The sequence below is a fragment of the Perca flavescens genome, chromosome 20 (assembly GCF_004354835.1).
Source record: "Perca flavescens isolate YP-PL-M2 chromosome 20, PFLA_1.0, whole genome shotgun sequence".
In the NCBI taxonomy this organism is placed as follows: Eukaryota; Metazoa; Chordata; class Actinopteri; order Perciformes; family Percidae; genus Perca; species Perca flavescens.
Window position 1 is genome coordinate 20655820 of NC_041350.1, and position 20977 is coordinate 20676796.

General features: G+C 39.9%; 1 protein-coding gene across 1 annotated transcript in view; it reads right to left on the reverse strand.

Moving 5' to 3' along the window:
* myo10l1 (myosin X, like 1) overlaps positions 1–20977 on the reverse strand; it is a 34225-nt gene that overhangs the window by 13170 nt on the left and 78 nt on the right. Inside the window, exons 2-19 of the mRNA XM_028566368.1 lie at positions 20415–20422; positions 19567–19665; positions 9238–9396; positions 7658–7845; positions 6128–6262; positions 4967–5091; positions 4868–4881; positions 4663–4747; positions 4316–4422; positions 3124–3253; positions 2910–3028; positions 2652–2798; positions 2264–2364; positions 1367–1433; positions 1059–1151; positions 880–948; positions 713–795; positions 134–236 (exon numbers count right to left, since the gene is read on the reverse strand). Of these exons, the coding sequence (XP_028422169.1) occupies positions 134–236; positions 713–795; positions 880–948; positions 1059–1151; positions 1367–1433; positions 2264–2364; positions 2652–2798; positions 2910–3028; positions 3124–3253; positions 4316–4422; positions 4663–4747; positions 4868–4881; positions 4967–5091; positions 6128–6262; positions 7658–7845; positions 9238–9396; positions 19567–19665; positions 20415–20422 (1832 nt within the window). The remainder of the gene's footprint in view (positions 1–133; positions 237–712; positions 796–879; positions 949–1058; positions 1152–1366; positions 1434–2263; positions 2365–2651; positions 2799–2909; positions 3029–3123; positions 3254–4315; positions 4423–4662; positions 4748–4867; positions 4882–4966; positions 5092–6127; positions 6263–7657; positions 7846–9237; positions 9397–19566; positions 19666–20414; positions 20423–20977) is intronic.

The window sequence follows — 20977 nt, forward strand, 5'->3', positions numbered from 1 at the left end:
TTTTCACAAATTTCTGACATTTGTAAGACCTAGCACAACTTTTCTGTCCGCTCGCTGTGGTGCTGACTTTTACATCTTTTGTTATGAGTTGCTCATTACGTTGGGCATCTAATAAACTGCTGGCATCACTCACCCTGAACTGGGAGCTCACGGTGGGTTTGCGTCTGGCCGTTCCCATCTTCTCCTCATTGTTCCTGCTGCCGACCTTCTCAAACAAGTCGTAGATGAAGTCCAGTCTGAGAGGCAACAGAAACATGATGGATTACACACCTACACATGATAAGTTATGTCAGTAGAAATACTGATGATGATCAATTTAAGAAAGAAACAATTCCGTCAAAAATATAGACATTTTTCAGCAAAGTATTAACTGTTTTCCTATACTCTTTGCATAACACTATGAAAAGTTAACATTTCTTGATGAAATTTTAGATGAGTTAGGTTGAGAAGGTTTAGGTTCTTGGGCCCAGCATACATTGTCCAAAACACAATTCTATATGTTTCAGTCCCAGACATTTCAATGATTTTGGATTATAGTTTTTACCCAACAATGAAATTGTAATACTAGTAATTGTAATATGTAGAACAAATTTGCATCAAAGATTCATATCAGTTTAATGAATGACAAAAAATTAAACCATTACGTAAAACGTATGTCAGAACTTATAACAGTCCCAATAAACTATTTATTTAGTGGAAGTGAATGTCCTGCCTGCTGTCCTTTAGCATGTTTAGGATGTCGTCTCTGAAGGTGTCTCTGTTCTTCTCCAGGATCCCTCGAACATCATACAGGACCTGACATAGACAGAAAGGTTTATCATAAATCTCCCAGACTTCACAACAATAACAAATACCATACGTTGACATGAAGTGACTTACCTCCCCGGCATAATGTTTAATACCGAACTGATGATCAGCAAGCCTGGGCTTGACGTAGTAAGGATTTGTCTGCAGAAAACAGGAAAATAGCACAAAAATTAAATATTATGTGAAGTTTAATACTGAGCTCAACTTTTTTTTAAATAATAAATGCTGTTAGTGTAAATTCTGTAACCCACTGAGTGTCTGCTGTGCAACTTCTCCAGCAGAGTGAAGTCAGTTCCTTTGGGGAATCGACTCTCTTCATTCACGAGTGCCAACAAGCCCAGTTTCTAAGAGAGAGGGGGGAAAAAAACATCATGTTTATTGCATCAGCTTCATGAAATCCACGCCACTTTCTAAGACAGTTTCCAGAGAGTATCTGAGGCGTCCAACACAGCCTTTATTTGAACTCTTTTCATCCCAACTTAAAAAGGGCACTAACTGACATTATGAAAGCTCTAAACTAATGTTCATGTTACAAAGTTACGATGTGTCAATTTCCTACCTTCTCTATAAGATCAAGACACTCTGCATTGTCCATCCAGTCTATGGCGTCCCACTGGACACCTTCCCTGTGGAGAGTAAACACAAACAGTTGTACATTAAAAACTTTTTCAGTATTTATTTACTGTAACTTTATATCACTGCACAACCTGTACATACTGGTTGAAAAAAGCTCCTCGGACAAACACACAACCTGAATATCTCGGACACCACCTGAATGTCTGTGCTCATTTGGCAAAAAGAAAAGCAATCTAATTACTTTGGCATATTCATGTTCTGTTTGTTTCACAGTTGAGCACCTAACAATAAATGTTTATCCTGGTATAAATTGCAGAATCATCTTAAATTAGACTACCTACCAACAATGACACAGTTTAAAATTAGGATAAAGGATTATTTGAGTACTAAATGCACATGTGCTGTTACTGAGCGCTGCTGGTGATTATGTTGAGATGATGTTAAATTGCCAACTGTCTTTCTGTTTTATGTTGTTTGTTTTTCACTGTATATTTTAATATGGAACTATTATACTGCTGTCTTGGCCAGGACTCCCTTGAAAAAGAGATTCGGAATCTCAATGGGATTATTTCCTGGTAAAATAAAGGTTAATAAAATAAAAATAAAGAAACAAATATAAATAATACTGTCGAACTTGCATGATTTGTGTCAAATTTCAGCAGAAGTTAGATAATAATAGCTTTTTCTGTATAGCACAAGATTATTGTTTGGACCTAATGCTGTTTTTACTTGATCCCTTAAAATTGTATTTTATATTTTTCATATTGTTATATTGAAGACACCTAACTAATGAACTCACTAACAAACTGACTACCTTATATGCAAGTCTTTTGTTAATGCAGGGTTGTGAAGATATACTGTACTGTATTTAGAAGTTCACCTGTTGTACTCTAGCTGCTCAAGGGAGAAGATATGCTTGTTGAAGTACTCCTGAAGTTTCTCATTGGCGTAGTTGATGTTAAACTGCTCAAACCGATTCACCTGGAAGCACAGACACGTCATATATATATATATATATATATATATATATATATATATATATATATATATATATATATATACAGACAGATGTCACAGATGTGTTTAATGAGAGACAAAGACTGTAACATCTGGACTTTCCACCAAGATGAAGCAACAATGCTTGACATTTGTGTGTGTGTGTGTGTGTGTGTGTGTGTGTGTGTGTGTGTGTGTGTGTGTGTGTGTGTGTGTGTGTGTGTGTGGTACTTAGAAAACAGCTTTCCAGCAAAACAGGTCAAAGTTCTGACCTCAAAGTTCTCAAAGCCAAAGATGTCAAGGATGCCGATGGATTTAAAGTTTTCCTTCCCTTTGATCTTCTGATTGATCTTGAGGATGATCCAGGAGAAACACTGGGAATATAACGCCATGGCAACAGAGTCCCTGGAATCCACGGCCTGTAAGGATGAGACGGAAACCCAAGGGGTGTGTGAGTGTGTCAGGAAGAACCAGAGATTGATCAACAGGGGGAGAACAAATGTGTGGATTTATGTGTGATATATGCTGACCTGCTCTATGGTGAGTGGGGAGCAGATTTCCTCTCCTCTGAGGATTATAGAGCGCTGAGTCAGGACTTCAGACAGCTGGAAGGCATCCAGGCCCAGCAGCTCACTGGAGTCAGTGACCACTGAAAGATGGACAAAGATGTCTTACACATATGCAAAACATCTTTCTAAGTTTGGCTTTTCCCCCCAACTCATTTTACCGGAGCCGTGCACTGACCTTGCTTGGTGGTGATCTGGGCTCCTCCTGCAGTCATGAACTCAATGTTTCCCAGCTGTAAGACTCCTGACAGCAGCTTAAACATGTCTCTGATCTCCTCCTCTGTGAACTCTAACACTTTCAGCGCCTCCTACATGCAGAAATAAGCACAGCAAAAGAAATTAGATGCTACCAACGGAAGAGGTGCTTTTAACACTTGTTATCTCAGTGAGAAGATAAAAGGAATAAAGTATGGTTGCTGATTCTGCATCAATGCACTATCTTACAAAGGTTTGATAAATGGTGTTTTTGAATTTTACTGCACAAATCGACAGATTCCCTGTTTATTTTACAAAAAAAAAAATGAGTGCAGATTTTGGTGACTTTTATGTGACATTATTTCTATCAGTTGTATTTTATAGTATGCTATTTGCAGGCTGCAAATATCCCCATAGGGTTTGGAATTAGGTCTCTAAATCTGTTACTTTTGTAGTTATGGTTAAACAATACCCAAATTCAGATCATAATTACCATTTTTGTCCTTCACTATGCCTTTGTGTAATGAATTTAATGGGAATATGTTGATAACTTGCTGACAAATAAGACTAACAAAGGGAAAAACAACCTGGCAGAGGTAAAAACATATAGGGCAATTTTACAGTCAGTTGTTACCATGGTAATGTAGAAAAGGTCATCATCTAACTAGTTAAAGGAGACATACAGTATGATGCTCCTTTTCAGGTTCATGCTGGTATTTTGGGTTTCTACTTTCCACTTTAATGTTCAAAAACACCTAATTTTTCTCACACTGTCTGCCTGTATATGCCTGTACCTCTGTCTGAAACACTACCTTTTAGCGCCTGTCTCTTTACGCCCCTCCTCCCGGCTTGTGAGAAAAAAATGGCGCACATTTGCAAAGGTAGTTCTCAAGCAGTGGGAAGGGAAAATATTCGGATGGGGGCAGTATATTCTCATGAGCCTGCACGCCACATAGGAAGGGGAGCCAAATCTGATAGCTTGTTGAATCCCACGTTTTCTGATCTATAGCCCAAAAAAAACTAACTGGGTTGTCTTATTTGACAGTTTGTAGATTGGTAGGCACTCAAGATACCCAAATGAATGTGAAAAGGTGAGTTTTTCATGATATGTCCCCTTTAACTAATGTGCATAGACAGCTATTGCCCAGTTTGTCTGTAAATGCAGTCAAACTGACCATAACACTGTTATACAGTTCTTTGTCATTCAGGCTCTTGTCCTTCATACATCCTGATTGGCTGAGGTAGTGGAAAGATTCAGGACGGTCCTCCAGGAAGTAGAGGCCTGATAGAGGAAATATATGTCAGGGTGATATTGGGAGAGATGCACATTGAGACACTTAACTGCACTTAGATATAGTTTGGAAAAGTTGCACTGAAATTACATAAACATGCTTTATTTATAACATGATCAGCTGCTATAGATCGTATCACCATATGTTGTATATGTACTGTTTAAAAATACACCAGACACATTAAACTTAAGACACTGTTGATATTTGAATATTTGTATGCTTTTCCTTACTTTTATGGTCTTTGTTAGCTCCCGCCAGCAGAGCGTAGAAGATGTGGTAGTTTCGTTCGCCAGGATTTTGTCGCACCACTCGGTTCTACAGCAAAACCAATGCAGCAAAGCCACCATTAACATTTCATTCTGAATTAAAATGAAGAACTGACAAATCACTTGAATGAATTATAACTTGATATGAACAGGCCGCAGACATGGTTACCTTTTCCAGTAAATCTGAAAGGTAGAGAGTCAAGGAAACAACGATAAAATGTGAGTTCTTCACAATAGCCTACTTATTTTTAAATACATATAAGGATACAGTCAATGACGCAGCCTCCCTGGATGTTGCCGCCCTCAGAGAAGTGAAGTTGAATGAATTTCCCAAAGCGACTGGAGTTGTTGTTGTAAACAGTCTTAGCATTACCAAACGCTTCCATGATCGGACTGCACAGAGTAAAAACCTGCAGTTAGTGCATTCTTTTTATTCTTTAATTTAATCTGTGCATGCAGTCAGCCTGTTCTTATGAACCATATGTTCGAAAAGCTATGAAAAGTTAAGCACTGTAATTCGTATGATTTCCACTTTTTTTTTGCTGTGTGGACCACATTGACTGCTGCTGTATAAGAACGCTGTGTAGGGCGGTGGTCGGGGAGGATTGGTGGGCGTTAACATGGCTTACAGCCGGGGAGCGGAGTTCCTGCATGTTCTTTGAGACTGTTAAATTACATTACATGTCATTTAGCTGACGCTTTTATCCAAAGCAACTTACAATTGCTATATATCAGAGATTGCACGCCTCTGTAGCAACTAGAGGTTAAGTGTCTTGCTCGGGGACACACTGGTTGATGTATTGCAGTGGGAACTGAACACAGATCTCCCATACCAAAGGCATGTGTTAAATCCTCTGCGCCATCACCACCACTCTGTATTAAAATTAATACAAACCACAATATTTTCCTAAACTTAACTAGTCGTTTTTGGTGCCTAAACTTTCGTCGGCGCATAACGCTCACTTTTTCTTGCCTAAACTTAACCATAATGACCCAGCGCAAAGTCACATTCTGGGGTAACTAAAAACTAAAAATTCATCTGCAACTATTTTTAACAATCGAGTAATGCTTTTAATTTTTTAAGCAAATGGCAAACATTTGATGCAAAAAGCCTCTCAAATGTGAGGATACTGTTTTTCTCCGTTTAATATCACTGTAACATGAATAACTGGGTTTGTGGAAGTTAATTGGACAAAACATAGACATCTAAAGGTTTCTACTTGGAAAATGTGTGAGTTTTTGTACTATTTTACGAAACTAAATATTAATCCTTGATATTTTCTACGACAAAACTTAAAGCTTACCCTGGACTTCTTTCAATTGAGTTTAGACTGGACTCAGACTTGTTCCAAAAGACCCTAAAACAGCTCGGGCAGTAATAGTCAAGGAACAGGAAAGAGTGTGTTGTCTTCATTTTGCTCATCTGTACCTGCTCTGTACGATGGCCTGCTCCACTCGTGTACTTTTCTCCGATGGAGAAGTCCCGGCTGAGTTCTGGCTCATCACCGACAGGAACTGAAGCAACAGTTTAGTGCTCTCCGTCTTCCCTGCCCCTGATTCACCACTGTAGTACACACACACACACACACACACACACACACACACACACACACACACACACACACACACACACACACACAACCCAATTTAATTAAATACACTGTGACCTTCTCTGACATTCCCATGTCTCAAACTGGTCTGGTCGTTTAATTGATATCAAGGTTTGATAGCTCTCAGAGATATTGCATTAACTCCCAGTCTATCTCAATTAGAATATCAGGAGGGACAAAGCCTGAGTGTAATTGAAAGCATGATCAGATTAGGCCTGGCAAACTCGATTCCTTTTAAGTATTCGGGTTATTCTGAGTCACTCACTAAACTGAGTCACTTGAGTCAGCAATGCTAAATCGCCAAGGAAACTCAGTCCTACTTGCCACCTCATGCAGCTGCTCACAGGAGAGCCAGTTAATCACGGGAAAGAAATCATTTTGAGCCAGACTGTTTATTTATTGTCTTAACTTAGTGTAGCCTAAGCAATATATAGGCTTTCAATGTAGACATAGAAACAGGAACGGAGAAATGCCTGTAGTGAATAAATTCATTTTTTGATTTGATTTGAATTAATTGTTGACTTGTGGAGTTGTGGTTACCTACGAAATTGTAAGTTAAAGGTTTTGGCAGCTGATGTAGTAACTAATGTTGCAAGAGGTTTGTGTGTGTGGCACTGTTATCATTTTAGACTGAATTGTAGTAGGACTCAACTGATCCGAGTTAATGATACTAGAGATTTAGAGTAGAGAATTTAAAGAGTCGGGTGAAAGATCCGAGTGAGTCACGACTCAAACAGGTTTAGATCAGATGTCTGACCCTACTACCAGATTAGCAGGCCAGGAGCAGGTTATTGGGGATTGCTATAGGTGGAGGGATGCCGTTTAGTAATTTACAACACCAAGGCAGATGCGATCTCTATTTCATCCTCATCAGCTTGATCTTAGCTCGGTCTCCCTCTCTCTAAAACACCGACAGAAATCGATATGTCTGAAACGTAGAAATGCTTATCTACTTCAAGCTGAAAAAGATCCACCTACCAGCTCCTCTAAAGCTCACTAATCAACATATAATATCTTGTTTGTTTAAAACGTACAAAAACCAAAGTGTCTTTATGTTAAGCTAACTGTCTCCTGGCTGAGGGTATTGATCTTCTTTACTAACTGTCAACAAGAAACCAGATGAAGCAAACATTTAGAGCATGTGTAATCTGCGTAAGTAGGACAGTAGGAATTGTTGGATTTTCTAAAAACGGAACTACCCCCTCGTCTAATGCGTGCTGGGATAGGCTGCAGTCCCCTGTGACACAGGATTTAAGATGGACTGATGGCTTTGGAGATAGACTGAAAGATAGTCAAAGCATGTATTAGAGGTAAACCAGCATATTCACTCCTCCATGGTTGATACTCACCTGATGAGGACACATTGACTGTCGTGACGTTTCCAGATGCAGCGGTAGCATTCATTGGCCACTGCAAAGATGTGTGGAGGGAGCTCCCCTATATGGTGCTTGGAGTACAGCTCCACCCTCTCTGGGTCATACAGACCTGAGATCTGCTTGTAGGGGTTGACGGCTGCCAGGATGCTGCCGATATTAGTCTGAACACAGTCAAGAAGTAACTATTTAGGTTGTGTAACTGTATACATTTTTTAGCATTTGGTATCTTATGTTTATGTGCTTCTTCTTTGTTTTTTTTTCCACTTTTCCCGCACACTTACATCAAAAGCGCTAACAGATATGCAAACAACAAGCTCTCAGGAACACATACAGTACCAATATGTGACATTTAAAGCAGTCTTGTATTGATATTAATCTGGATTGGAGGATAAGGGAACACAGCAGGGTGGAAATCTGACATTGGGACTGACAAGTGATGAATCAACAGATTTTTGTTAGAAAGCTGAGTTCAAATCAGTGAGATGATAGAGGAGATAGACTAGATTTGCATTTTTGAGCTGTTTGTGCTGTAACCGTCACCTTGCTTTCCATCCTTCTGTACTAGAAACAAAAAAATTGGAGGTCAGCATTCCCTCCATCGTGTCATATTACCCTGTCAGTGCAATTTGTCTGCCACACATATAAAACTGTGCTGAAGGACAAGTATACAGAAAAATGCATAGGCGCACTGTAGTGACACAGAGAGCTGACCCATGCAGGGTAAATTCTTATGATCAGCTTAAGGGAAATCCATGTATGGATGGTATTTCATCATCTAGATTAGGTCACACTCAGGGAGGCTGTTATTGGTCTGTTGTCTGGTAATCTTTCAGGTTTTCAGGCATTGCAGATGGCCGACTTTCACCATCTATGACCACAAACAGAAAATATGGTCTTTCTATGTCATCAATGCTCACGTGTGAGATGAAACCCACAAGGCAAGGTGGGTAATGGAGTTTTATTGACATCAGCTAATGCTTCTATTTATTGCAGACACTTAATTTCTATTGTGACTATTGAGTCAATAGTGGCATCTGAGAAACACAGCAGAGCATTTGATACTACACTGCATCAGATTTACAGCATATATGTACACAAAACAAGAATCATGCATGTGTTTGTTGCTGTTTCTAGTCCTTTTAGTGTGTTGTCATTCAGTTTCAGTCTATACTGCAATAATGTGCAGTAAAAGTGTGATTGTTTGTCATCGTGCATGTCGCAAAATCAACTGAGATTAAAATCTTAAGGATTATAGTTTTTTTTTTAGAGATTTGTTTGTTTGATGTTAAAACCATTGATTTGATTTACCACAATATTCTCACGTTCTAAGCCTTTCTCTCTCAGCTTCTCTACCTATTCCACTCAGAGTAGTGTCTAATAAGATGATTTGTGTTTCCCACTAAAAGCCTCATGCATGCGAAGATTTCTGGAAAATGAAAAGGGGGGGCACATCAAGACATAAACATAATGTAAACACATGCTTGGTAACATACATCCACCGTCTCACACATACTTAAAAACACATAGACACTTGTCTATCTGAATGCACTTACATAGATGTTATCCTTCTGGTAGCGCTGGTACAGGTTGTGCATGATGGCGGCCTCGTGCAGCTCAGCCAGTGCTGACATGTCCTCCACCCCATCGATGCTGGACTGGTGCATAGCATACACCCGCTCCCTGGTAACCTCAGCCTGCTGCAGGTACAACACCTGGAAGACAACAACACACAGACTGTCACTTATCTCTAAATTTGTTAATGTTTGTTTTTGTGTGTACTCACTTTTACCTCAGCCTGGAACATCAATTTCCACATCAGTTAGAGACTTTCCTACATTTTCTACATTTCCCACCCTGGCTTTCAATAATCCTGAGAAAACACCTGAATATTTTGGAGTCATACTCTCAAGGAGGGCTGATGAGAGACAGCAATCCCTGACTCTTGCAAAACCACAGAACCAGGTTGGCAACAGACACTCAGTTATGGCTCAACAAGACCCAACACACGATTGCTGGGTTTGCTCTGTGTCAAGACCAGTTAGCTGACTGCATTGCATCATGTATTATGCTGGTGGTATATAAGCAAAAATATGAATATGTCACAATACTTCTTTCGATGTAGATATAATACTTGAGTTTAAGTTGTCAACCATGATGCCTACTGGATTATAAAGGTTGTTCAGAGTGAGTAGTAAGCCAATGTTACACAATTTTTTCTTTAAAAGACGTCAACATTGCGAAGTCTTTCCATTTTTAGCATTAATTCAGTCCTGAATTTAGCACTAATTGTGATGCAACATGTAGAAAATACACATGAGAATACAGAGCTTTAATCCCAACCTCATCTATGTTATCCATGGCCATGGCAATGGGAGAGCAGAGGACAGGATCGGTGGGAGTGGAAGAAGCAGAAGAAGAAGAAGAAGAAGAAGGAAAAAAGCAGAGAAGAAGAGACAGAGGAACAGATCTCATCTGGCAGGACGTGATAGGTGAAAGCAGCTTGGTGTGTAGGCTACCCATGTCAAGCACACACACATGCGGCTAAGATGTGTGTGTGTGTGTGTGTGTGTGTGTGTGTGTGTGTGTGTGTGTGTGTGTGTGTGTGTGTGTGTGTGTGTGTGTGTGTGTGTGTGTGTGTGTGTGTGTGTGTGTTGCTGTAACAGATGTGTTGGGAGTCTGTGGTGAGTGGCAGAGGGGCACGCTGTAGGCGTTCAGACATCTTGTTCTTAAATAAATCTATTTCACTCCAGTAACAGTCTCTTTCACTGCACAGAGCTGTTGTGTGCAGACAGCTCTCTCAGGGCGAATGAACTCACAGCGGTATCCTTGTTTGCCAACATGTCTGCACGTAAAAAGTTGTTTGTGGCTGACAAATAGAAACCAATTGTAGTTTGTACTTCTCTCTCATGTCTTGTAGAAGTATAGATGCCTTGTGGATACTCTGTAACTGTTGATGAGGGTCTAACCCATCAAGTCACTAACCTTTCAACACTCACTCAGCCGTGATGAAATGACCCAATTATCCCTCGTCCTCCATTAGAGAGAGCATGACTTATGTAGCTCACTATCTTTACCATGACACCGTCCACTTGACTCTTGGTCTTTACCTTTTTACAAACGTGGTACTCAAGGCAAAGACATGTTGCTACCCAAGCACAATTACTAATATACATGAATGTTCCAGCCGAGGTCAGTAAAAGCAGGTTGCAATTTCTATTGTTAATTATTCAATTTTAAGCAAACTTTATAACTAAAGATGTATTGTGAACTTAGTGTGTAATCACTAATTATAATAACAACAACAAAGAAGTTTGCTTAAAATGTGATGATATATCAATCTTGTGTTCACATCTTTTTTCTGTAGCTCCCAAGAAATAGCCAAAATAAGTTAATGCAGTTTAATTAATTTATCTTTCCTGCTAGCCTCAACCTTGAATGCTAAGTCAAGATCACAGGCAACTTTTACATCTGTGTATGTGTGTTAGCGTGTGTGTGTGTGTGATGAGATGCATTAACATGCCTGTTAGTCATTGGCTTGGACAACTGCACATGCAGAAATGATTTCATATTGACTGTAATATATCTAGGCCAGGGTGTATTCTTTTTATCTGTAAGAACAAAAAGACAGAAAGTCCCTCATATTACATCCTAGTCCATTAGTTTTAGATAAGGCTTTTCTCTTCATTTTCTCACCCTATTAAATCTCTCTCTCGCTCTCTGCATGCCTTCATGTCTCAAACACCACTCCTCAGTCTCTCTGATCTTGCTTTCCCTTTTTGTATCACTCCTCTTTTATCCCTTCCCCCCTCTTTGTCATGTCTCTCTCTGTTCTTTCAATCTCTTACTACCTCACCATCACTCATCATCCCACTCTTCATTCATTTGCAAGGGGCAAATGAATGCACTCTTCACACTGCATTTACTACATTTCAACCTCCTATAACTTGCTTTTTCTTCCTCCATTTATCCTCTTGTACTTTTTATTGCTGGTTACTGTGATCTATCTATCTATCTATCTATCTATCTATCTATATCTCTGTCTATCTATCTATCTATCTATCTATATATATATATATATATATATATATATATATATATATATATATATATATATCTATCTGTCTATCTATCTGTCTATCTAATGTACATGGATCTCTGTGTGTTCACTCACACATACTCACTTAATGCCTAAATGGCTCTGAGACCCCTGCCTGTAATTAAAGGCTTACTGAGAGCCATTTCAATCAGAAAGTCAAGCATGCCTTTGCAATTCAGGGTAAATTATAGGGGAACAGAAGATAAAGCTTCACACACACACACACACACACACACACACACACACACACACACACACACACACACACACACACACACACAAATCAGAACGTGTTGAAGGGAGGAAGGACACTAGGACAACTGAAATGGAGGCCTGGGTCTCGGTTATTGAAATTCACCACCACCTGTCTCATTTCCTTCTGTAAAATTTGTTATAATGGTCAGCACCAGGGGATAACCAGTGGTTGTTGGAAATCTTCCTTTATTAAGCAGTTTTGCTTAATTTTAGTGACTAGAATAAAAAACCCTGCATCCTACATTTCCCATCATTCAATTCAATAGTATCTCTTTGTGAGACCTCCCATTCTTGGTATAAGCCCATGTCTTTCAAAGTACATGCCCACAGTTTATAATACAGGCTTTCTGTTGTCAGCCTGTACTTATAAAAGCATCAGTATTATTTTCTCAGACTTTAGAAACTCCCTTCCAAGCCAAAGAAGAGATTACTATAAACAACTGTTTTTACAAGCTGAGTAGTACTAATCATGACAAATAAACTACATTTAATAAGTCTCCAATGGTGGTCTCTGAAAAAAAAAAAAAAAAAACGTTCACATTAAACTATAAGATTAAAGCAAATAAATGCCTGGGCTACAGTTCTGGGATTTACAATTTCTTCTAATGTCAAAGCTGCATGCTTTCAAATATAAAGGCCTTTAACAGCAGATAAAGCAGAAATGTCTGGGAAAAACCATTTGAGACAACAAAGATGCAGATGATTCAGAGAGAGGGGGATGCTATGAAGTGAGAAAGTATGTCAGTGACTGACATAAAACACAGCTGAAGTGGGAGAGAAAAAAAAGGGTTTTGCAAATGTCTCCATCTTTATCTTCCATTGCCCTCTGGTGGGTTTTAACACACATTCTGTGCATCTTGGCCCACATTACTGTAACACACACAAAAAGGACACAGACAACCTGTACTGGATGTGAAGCGTGCAAACACAAAATAACTTTGACTACCCAGAGAGTCTAAAATGGGATGCCTCATATTCAATAATTCATCACTGGAGAGAGGAACAGAAGAAAAACATGGAATTAGTGACATAGACTGAAAGGGAGAGAGACACACAGAATGAGAGTAATGTAGAAGTAGAGCATGGTTAACCAACTCTGATTTCTCTTCAGTGTTACATCTCTCACTTTGACATAAAGTGTGGGAGAGGAAGCTTGTTGAAGAAAAAAACGCTGGTGTTATTTGGTATTTTTGGTACGATCAAAAAATATTCCATGAAAAGACCAAAACCAACAAAGCGTTAGTCTGTCTCTCAATACTTTTCACTTTCCTACCCTATGGTTTCATGTTTTTAATAACACCTAGGCCCAAGTCATTTCCTCAAATGGCTGGGCATTGTAGCTATTCAACTAGGACTAAATACTGCATATGTCGGGTACTATTTTCAGTTGAGGATTAATACACATTTGGTACACTAGCATGTATTTACAACAGGAAGAGAGTGTATGTGGGATTGACATAAAATAAACTACAGTGTCGATGTTAATAAAAAAGGTCTATTGGGATGTCAGCCAGTCAGTGTACCACTTTGGTCCAGAATGAAATTAAACTATTGGATGGATTGCCAGACATTCATGGACCCCATAGGATGAATCTTTGGTGACCTTTGAAACTCCCTCTGACTTCCTCTAGTGCCACCAGCAGGTTAAAGTTGTATCCAGTATTTTTGGTGTTGGATGGATTGACACTCATGGTTAAAAGAAATCCTAATTAATAACTTTGGTGATCCTCTGAGTTTTCCTCTAGCGCTACCATGAAGTTGAGGTTTGTGGTTTTACAAATTCCTTGACAATTATTGGATGGATTGTCATGAAATGTGATAGTGGTGTTGGACCAGAATTGGGGGTTTATAGCACAGAGGAAGATATATGGCAATAGCCTACTTATTGGTAGGATTCGTTCTTTTCATAGGATTTGTTGACAATACTATTTACTCTCTCAGACACACACTCGGCTTCTTCCCTTTTACGATTTTCTGTTGCTTCTTTCTTGCAGGAAAATCACTGCATTTTTAACCTGCTTTGCTTGTGTGAACACACTTTCACACACACATACAGTAGATGGAGCTGCCTTCCTGTAAAGCCCTCTGATGTCTGAAGCTGCACTGCATGATTCAGGAAGAGAGCCAGGGGAGAAAAGCCTCTTCATCTGACTTCACATATTAGCAGCAGCCAGAGTGAGGAGGAGAGGGGACAAGAGAGATAAAGATAGAGCATGGAGAGGGAGAGCTGAGGGCACAGTGACCTATATATGCTGCAGACCTCTATTCAGTTCAAGATACAGTATCAAACAGTACTGTACGCACCTGTAGCTCTCTTGGATGACCTGGGACATGGGTCATGGCTAAGATCAGAGTGTATTAGAGGCTAATGGAGCAGCTGCAGCCAGAAGTGCTGGGCAAGTCACTTTATCTTCAAACCAAAGCTCTTTTGTACTTTCTACAGGAGCATCAGACCCATTGAGTGGCAAAGTATTGCAAAGGGTCAATAAAGCATATTTCCTATTGCAAAAGTTATGTTGGGGAAGACTCTAGCTCACCCGACAAGGGGGTTCGCCCCATGTTGGCTGAGTCCTGCAGTGGCGGAGGGTTCGAATCCGACCTGCTGCCCTTTGCTGCGTGTCATTCCCCAGCTCTCTCTCCCTTTCATATCTATCTGCTGTCTAATAAAGGGAAAAGACCCAAAAAATAAAAAAAAAAAAAAGTTGTGTGAAATTCTTCATTTATCGATTTACATTTGTCAACAACACCAGCGTTGAGAACATCAGCTTTGGCATCACTGAAAAGAACTTTGGGAGGATGAAAAAACATAAAAAATGCTAACATGAGATGTGGAAGAAGGATATGCAGTGTAAAATGAACTCCAAATGTTTGTTGTACACCTCTAAAAGTGCATCCTTAACCCTTCTGGTTTGTTTTACCGCCAATCTTGGTAAGTTGGTTTGGAGAAAGGAGGTAAACCACAAGCTTTAACTCCATTATTGCCTTCTCTGCCCCACAGCACCCGTTCAGCACTGGAGTGTATAACACCTTTCAAATGTCATCATCCTTCAGGATTTGGCAACCCACACTCATCCCACCCCAAGGGAGATCTCTGCTTCATTTTCCACATATAAGGGTTACTGCAGAGATAGGGACAGGGATGGTGAGAGACAGACAGAAGGCAAGAGACAGATAGGGAGATGTGTGTGTGTGTGTGTGTGTGTGTGTGTGTGTGTGTGTGTGTGTGTGTGTGTGTGTGTGTGTGTGTGTGTGTGTGTGTGTGTGTGTGTGTGTGTGAGTGCATATCAGTGTTTTTGTGTCCCAAAGTTAATCTCATTATATGATACTAAGCATGTGAGTTGTTGGAAAACAGAGTGCTCAAAGGGTTAGGAATATGTAACTGTGAAGAGGAGTGTGGGTCAGGGGATCACACAACATTAGCTTGTTTATGTGCCAAATCAGACAAAACAAGTCATTTCTGCATTTTTCATTAGGCGCATTTGACAGTGTGTCGTTTTTTCTGTGTGTGTGTGTGTGTGTGTATGTGTGGGTGTGTGTCCAAGTCCATCCATAATTATTTTGTGTGCACAGGGACTAAGGCATCCCTGCAGCATGTTCTGCGCTCACGTGAGCTTTCGAAGCAGCTTTCACGCTAGCTACTGAAATCCAGGTCACATAACACACACTATTCATAACTCATCGCTAGCGTAACCTGTGTGTGTGTCTATACGTATGCATGTTTGTGTTTGTGTGTGTACTGTTTAGTATGCAGGTGTGCGTTATTCTTGTGATGACTTCTGTCTGTATCGACATTTTTTCACATGTACAATAGCCTACATTCCTGTGTGGGTGTAAATGTGTCCTATAGAGATATGCATTGGGACATTACAATTACAGCACATGTAAGGAGGAGCCTGATGCTAACTCTGTGGCTGTATCCATGGCAACCAGACTGGGAAGATTTCTGTCAGGAACAGAATTGCCGAAACAAACGAGGTTGGAAATATAAACTTTCATCTAGGGTTGCAGTTAATGTTTATTTTCATTAATGCGTAATCTGGCAATTAATCACTGTTTCTATATGTCAGAAAAACATAAATCCTTATAATCAGTTTACTATTAATGTACAAGGTAAAGCAACAAATCTTCACATTTGAGAAAATGGAACCAGTGAATGTTTTAAAAGTGACTAAAATGTTAATGCACTAACATATTAATAATTTAATTGTTTCCCTTTAATCTATAGGCACATTTCATAAGCCAGAAGGAGCTCTGTTTTATCATGACTACAGTGGTCTTATAGTGGTTCTATATTTATCTATATCCAGTTCTTTTCTGACCTAGTTTCACCACAGGTTCATTATAGTTTCTGATCTAATCTAATTGTATTATCCATGCAGTGAGCTATACATGAATGAGATATTGTGCATGATCGGACCTTTTACCGATCCAAAAAGATTGGTTTAGTTTTACTGGTTAATTTACCCTTCAACCCTCATTCATGGTCATGAATTTGACTGAAAGAATGATACTGTAAATACAGTTAAGTCGGTTAATGCATCTTTTAACGATAGCTCCGGGGTGCCTCCCTAGAGCAGTCCCAGAGGAAGAATGATCTAATCTTCTTGTATTGCCCGTCCAATAAATGAGACAGTATATTGGCTTATTGCAGATATATCTGTATCCATGTCAGCCGATAATTAATAAGAAATTGCTGTCAAGAAATATATATTTTTTAACTTAGAAACACTGTTATCGTTACAAATGGCAACAGAAAGGACTGACAAGTTTATTTTTTCAACTGTAATATTTTTGGCTCAGTACGTATCTCGGTCACATTGGTTGGGCTGGAAACACCTTGGGAGACCCCAAGAGGAGATAGAAGATGTGGCTGGGGCAGGATGTCTGAGCTACTAGCTGCCACTGCACAGGTTATAGATGATTCAATGGATGGATGGATGGATGGATGGATCACATACAGAAAGGTTTACAATTTTTTGCAATAAAAGTGGAGACTCGAGACTTGGACTTGAGTGCCATGCTGCTATGCATTTAACTTACACAGAGATGCTTCTATGCGTTTAATTGGACATTCAATGTACTGTTTCTATTAAGTGTTGTTGTGATTTTGGCCATTGTGCTTTTGTAATGTGCATACTGAGCATCAACAGAAAGATCCGCAAATACTTGCTTTTTAATTTGCAAGTCATATTAAAGATTTGAGACATTCTTTATATTCCATCAAAAAAGCAATACACATCTAACCTTTCTGATTTGCCAATGGCAGAGTCTGATATTTAGCAGCTTATTTTTCTTCTCTATTTAGGAAAGGTGCTGACATATTTATATAATAGAGAAGAGAGACTAATATGTGGGAGATTGTGTACCAAGCAATCAATGGACTACAGTCTTCTACAGTACATCGCTGTTGTAACAAGTTCAAAATAATCAGCCAGCATAGTCACAAATGACTGACATGAGAAGACAGAAGAAATAAAACATTCAACATTAGCTTCCCACTGCAAACATCTACAGTAAACGTACATCAGTGGTTTTGTAGGACATTGTCTGTTTCCTAAAAAACTCACTCAGAGTAAAATTTACTATGAATGATGTAAAGGCTTGCACATATACCCCTGATAGTTGTGAGTTGGGCTGATTTGACATTAAGGCTTGTAGTTTTGTAGCAGCATTTGTAACCCAGAATTGGTAATGTAGTGAACTGGGTCAGGGCCTGTGGATTACAAAACCAGAGTGGCATGGCAGCTAGGAGCAAAATATGAGAAAGTAAAGTAAAACAAACACCAAAAAGACAAAAATGCCAAATGCTGTTATATAGTGCATGTTTCTTGTTTTACCAGCCACCGTTGCAGCCACTATTAAACTGCCTTGAGGCTTCACTAGGCTCTTTGGACATTGGAATATAAAATGTATTTATGATCATGTGAACCAGGAGCAGAGCAACAGGGAGTAATGGGACTGGGACTGTTTGCATGGATCAGATCCTGTTGTAACAGGGTAAAGCCACTCATCCTGCTGATTCTCTATCAAATATTCACCACCTCCTGCAGAGCTTACATTTACAGTAAACACCAACAGCTAGCAGAGAGGGGAGGGCAGAGGGATGCAGGGAGAGCTGGATGGGGGTTGGGGATGTTAAGGACATTCATAATCCAGAGCAAAGCAAGAATGCCTGCTCATATAACTAATCCTCAATTTTGGGAAAGGCCTGTCTGTCCCTGATGTGTCCCTGAACAAGAAGGGCGAAGCAGCTACATCAAAAGACGATGTTTTTAAGAGCAGCGTTTGGCCATTTTATGCCTTAAAGGCCAAACTTGAATTTGGTGTACATCTGTGAAAGAAGCCTAGATGTGGATTTTCTGTGGGGGTATAAAGGGAGGATTGAGACTCTTGAATTCTGGCAAAGAACCAAGTCTATTATTAGGTCCATCTAAATGCTGCCAACTGGAGCGCATGTGTGTGTGTTTGTGTATGTGTGTGTGTGCCAAACACATCAGCAATCAAAAAAACATTAAATCCAACGTGTGCATGCCTTTGCTCTGACACAGATTAGATGAGCACACACGCATACACACATTCATAATGAGATTTAAACATTCAATTCCATTATTTTGGCAGGGAGTTTTGTGTTAAAGGGATGGAGCAGCCGCCTGGCTTTGCCATTTAGAACAACAACAGGCAACGCTCTCCTGACATCTGACATCCTGAAATGTGCATGTGCTCCCATAATGCTCTTTATCTATTCTAATGTAGATCTCCCCTCGATGCTGAATGTGTGTCATGAGATGAATTTTGCATATGTATAAGAAGGAAGAGGAGGAGGTAGGAACTGGAGCAGGAAAGTGGAGCATCATGACCAGGAGTTTCTATTGATCCACACAGGAGAGGATGAACCATCACAGCTGCTTTACCTTCACTATGACATTTATCTAAAAAAGATTAATGCACAGTCCAGATTAAAAGCATACTGCAGCTTTTGCTCAGCAGTAATCTAATGCTGACACTGGTTTAAACTAATTAAATGTGTTTTCAGTCAGTAGAGTGTTTTCAGTTTGCTTCCCTTTATAATGTTTGCTAAATAAACAGTACCCTTCTCATAAAATAATTAAAATGTTCACAGATCATCACAGTTTTAAGGAAAAACCTGTGTAACTGAGGCAACGTGGTGGCCTCTCTAAGGCGCCAACCACGAACAGCAACACCCCTGGTTCAAATTTAGCTGGGAACTTTTTAGGGCTGCCCCCCAAATGTTGATGATTCAAATCATCAGTCAGTCAGTCAAATCACGCTGTGCAATGCTGTAAACCTTTACAAACAAAAAAAGTTGGTTAAACTAGTACCAGGCGCTGGTACAACCTCATCTACTGTTGAGTGTTAAAGCCTCATCGGCTGACCGCACTGTCAGCAGCCTAGCAGAAGAGGCGCTCTATGGTGCACGAGAATTGTAAAACTCAACTAGGATGCACACTTTCTATTGTGCGTGCGTGCGTGCGTGCGTGCGTGCGTGCGTGCGTGCATGTACATTTCTTACCTCTCCATAGTCGGTTGTGACGATAAGCGTTCCATCTCCACAGGAGTTGACTGTGGCGGGAACCAGCTGCTCCTTCTCTCTGACCCAAACACGGGCCCCCTGGATCACAGACACACACAAGAACCAGTACGTAAATATTTGTTTTTCTTGTATGTAAAATGCTGAACCCCCTGGTGAACAGAGTGGAGGTCTTCAAGCCAATGTAGTGGAGTCAGAGTTAGTAAAGCAGCGTGCTATTGATTTGAGATGTACACGTGTTTGGGTGTACACCGGAAGTAGTTTCAGCAGAGCTTGACTGTTGACTGTCCATAGATTTCCAGTGATGGTCGACAATACTGTAAAAGACTGTGAGAAGTCAGCCCTTCAAGTGAGTCACAGTGATTCGCTAATACACAACATCATAGCCAACAGTATCTGTGGACACCAGCCAAGCACACGCAACTCAGATGTCTTACTGTAACAGGGTTTACAGTAAAATAAGATTAGCACCTTGTGCTTTAAGAGCTAAATTGATTGATGATTTTCCATAAAATCCTCTTGCTATAAGTGACATTGCACGATGATGTGTCGAACAGCACGTCGTACGAACTAGTTCATTCATTCACAGGTAACATTATACGTATGTATGATGACAGATGTCACAGATGTGTTCAATGAGAGACAAATACTGTAACATCTGGTCTTTCCACCAAGGTGAAGCAACAATGCTTGACATTTGTGTGTGTGTGTGTGTGTGTGTGTGTGTGTGTGTGTGTGTGCGTGGTTGAACTAAGGTCAGAGGAAGTGTGCTCCTCCAAGACCTTTTCACACAGACAAAGCCCTCTTTCAGGCAGTCACTGACCTCTGACCTCCAACTCTTAAAAAGGGGCACAGCATAACAGAGAAAGGAAAGAAGAGGGGACAGAAAAGGAAACAAGAAGAGGTTGCAGTTAACAGAGCTACTAAAGTGGACCACATGTCGATTTTATAATCCAGAAACAATTCCAGCAATAATAGTAAAACATAAAATCCTAAATTTCAGCATCTATTTTGTAAGATTTGCTGCTTTTCTCTGTTATTCTCTATTGTTTTAGGGGTTTTGGGGTGTCGGTCTGACAAAGCAAGACATTTACAGCCATTATCTTTTGGGTATAAGGTGTCCGACATTTTATAGTCCAAACGATTCATTGATTGCAGCCTTAAAGCTTTATTCCATTTACATTCTCTGAAGTTCTTAAAGTAAAGTCATGTGCAGTCAGTCTTACCTCCTTTCAGGTTTTGAATGCACAGGCTTCACAATAATGTGTATCCATGTTTCTTGATCATTTTTGGATGATCTTGACTGTTAAAGAACCCAATTTTCCAGACATAATTACTGGAGTCTAAAGCCTGAGAAGAGGTTTGAGCCCTGAGAAGACTCACCAGATGTGTG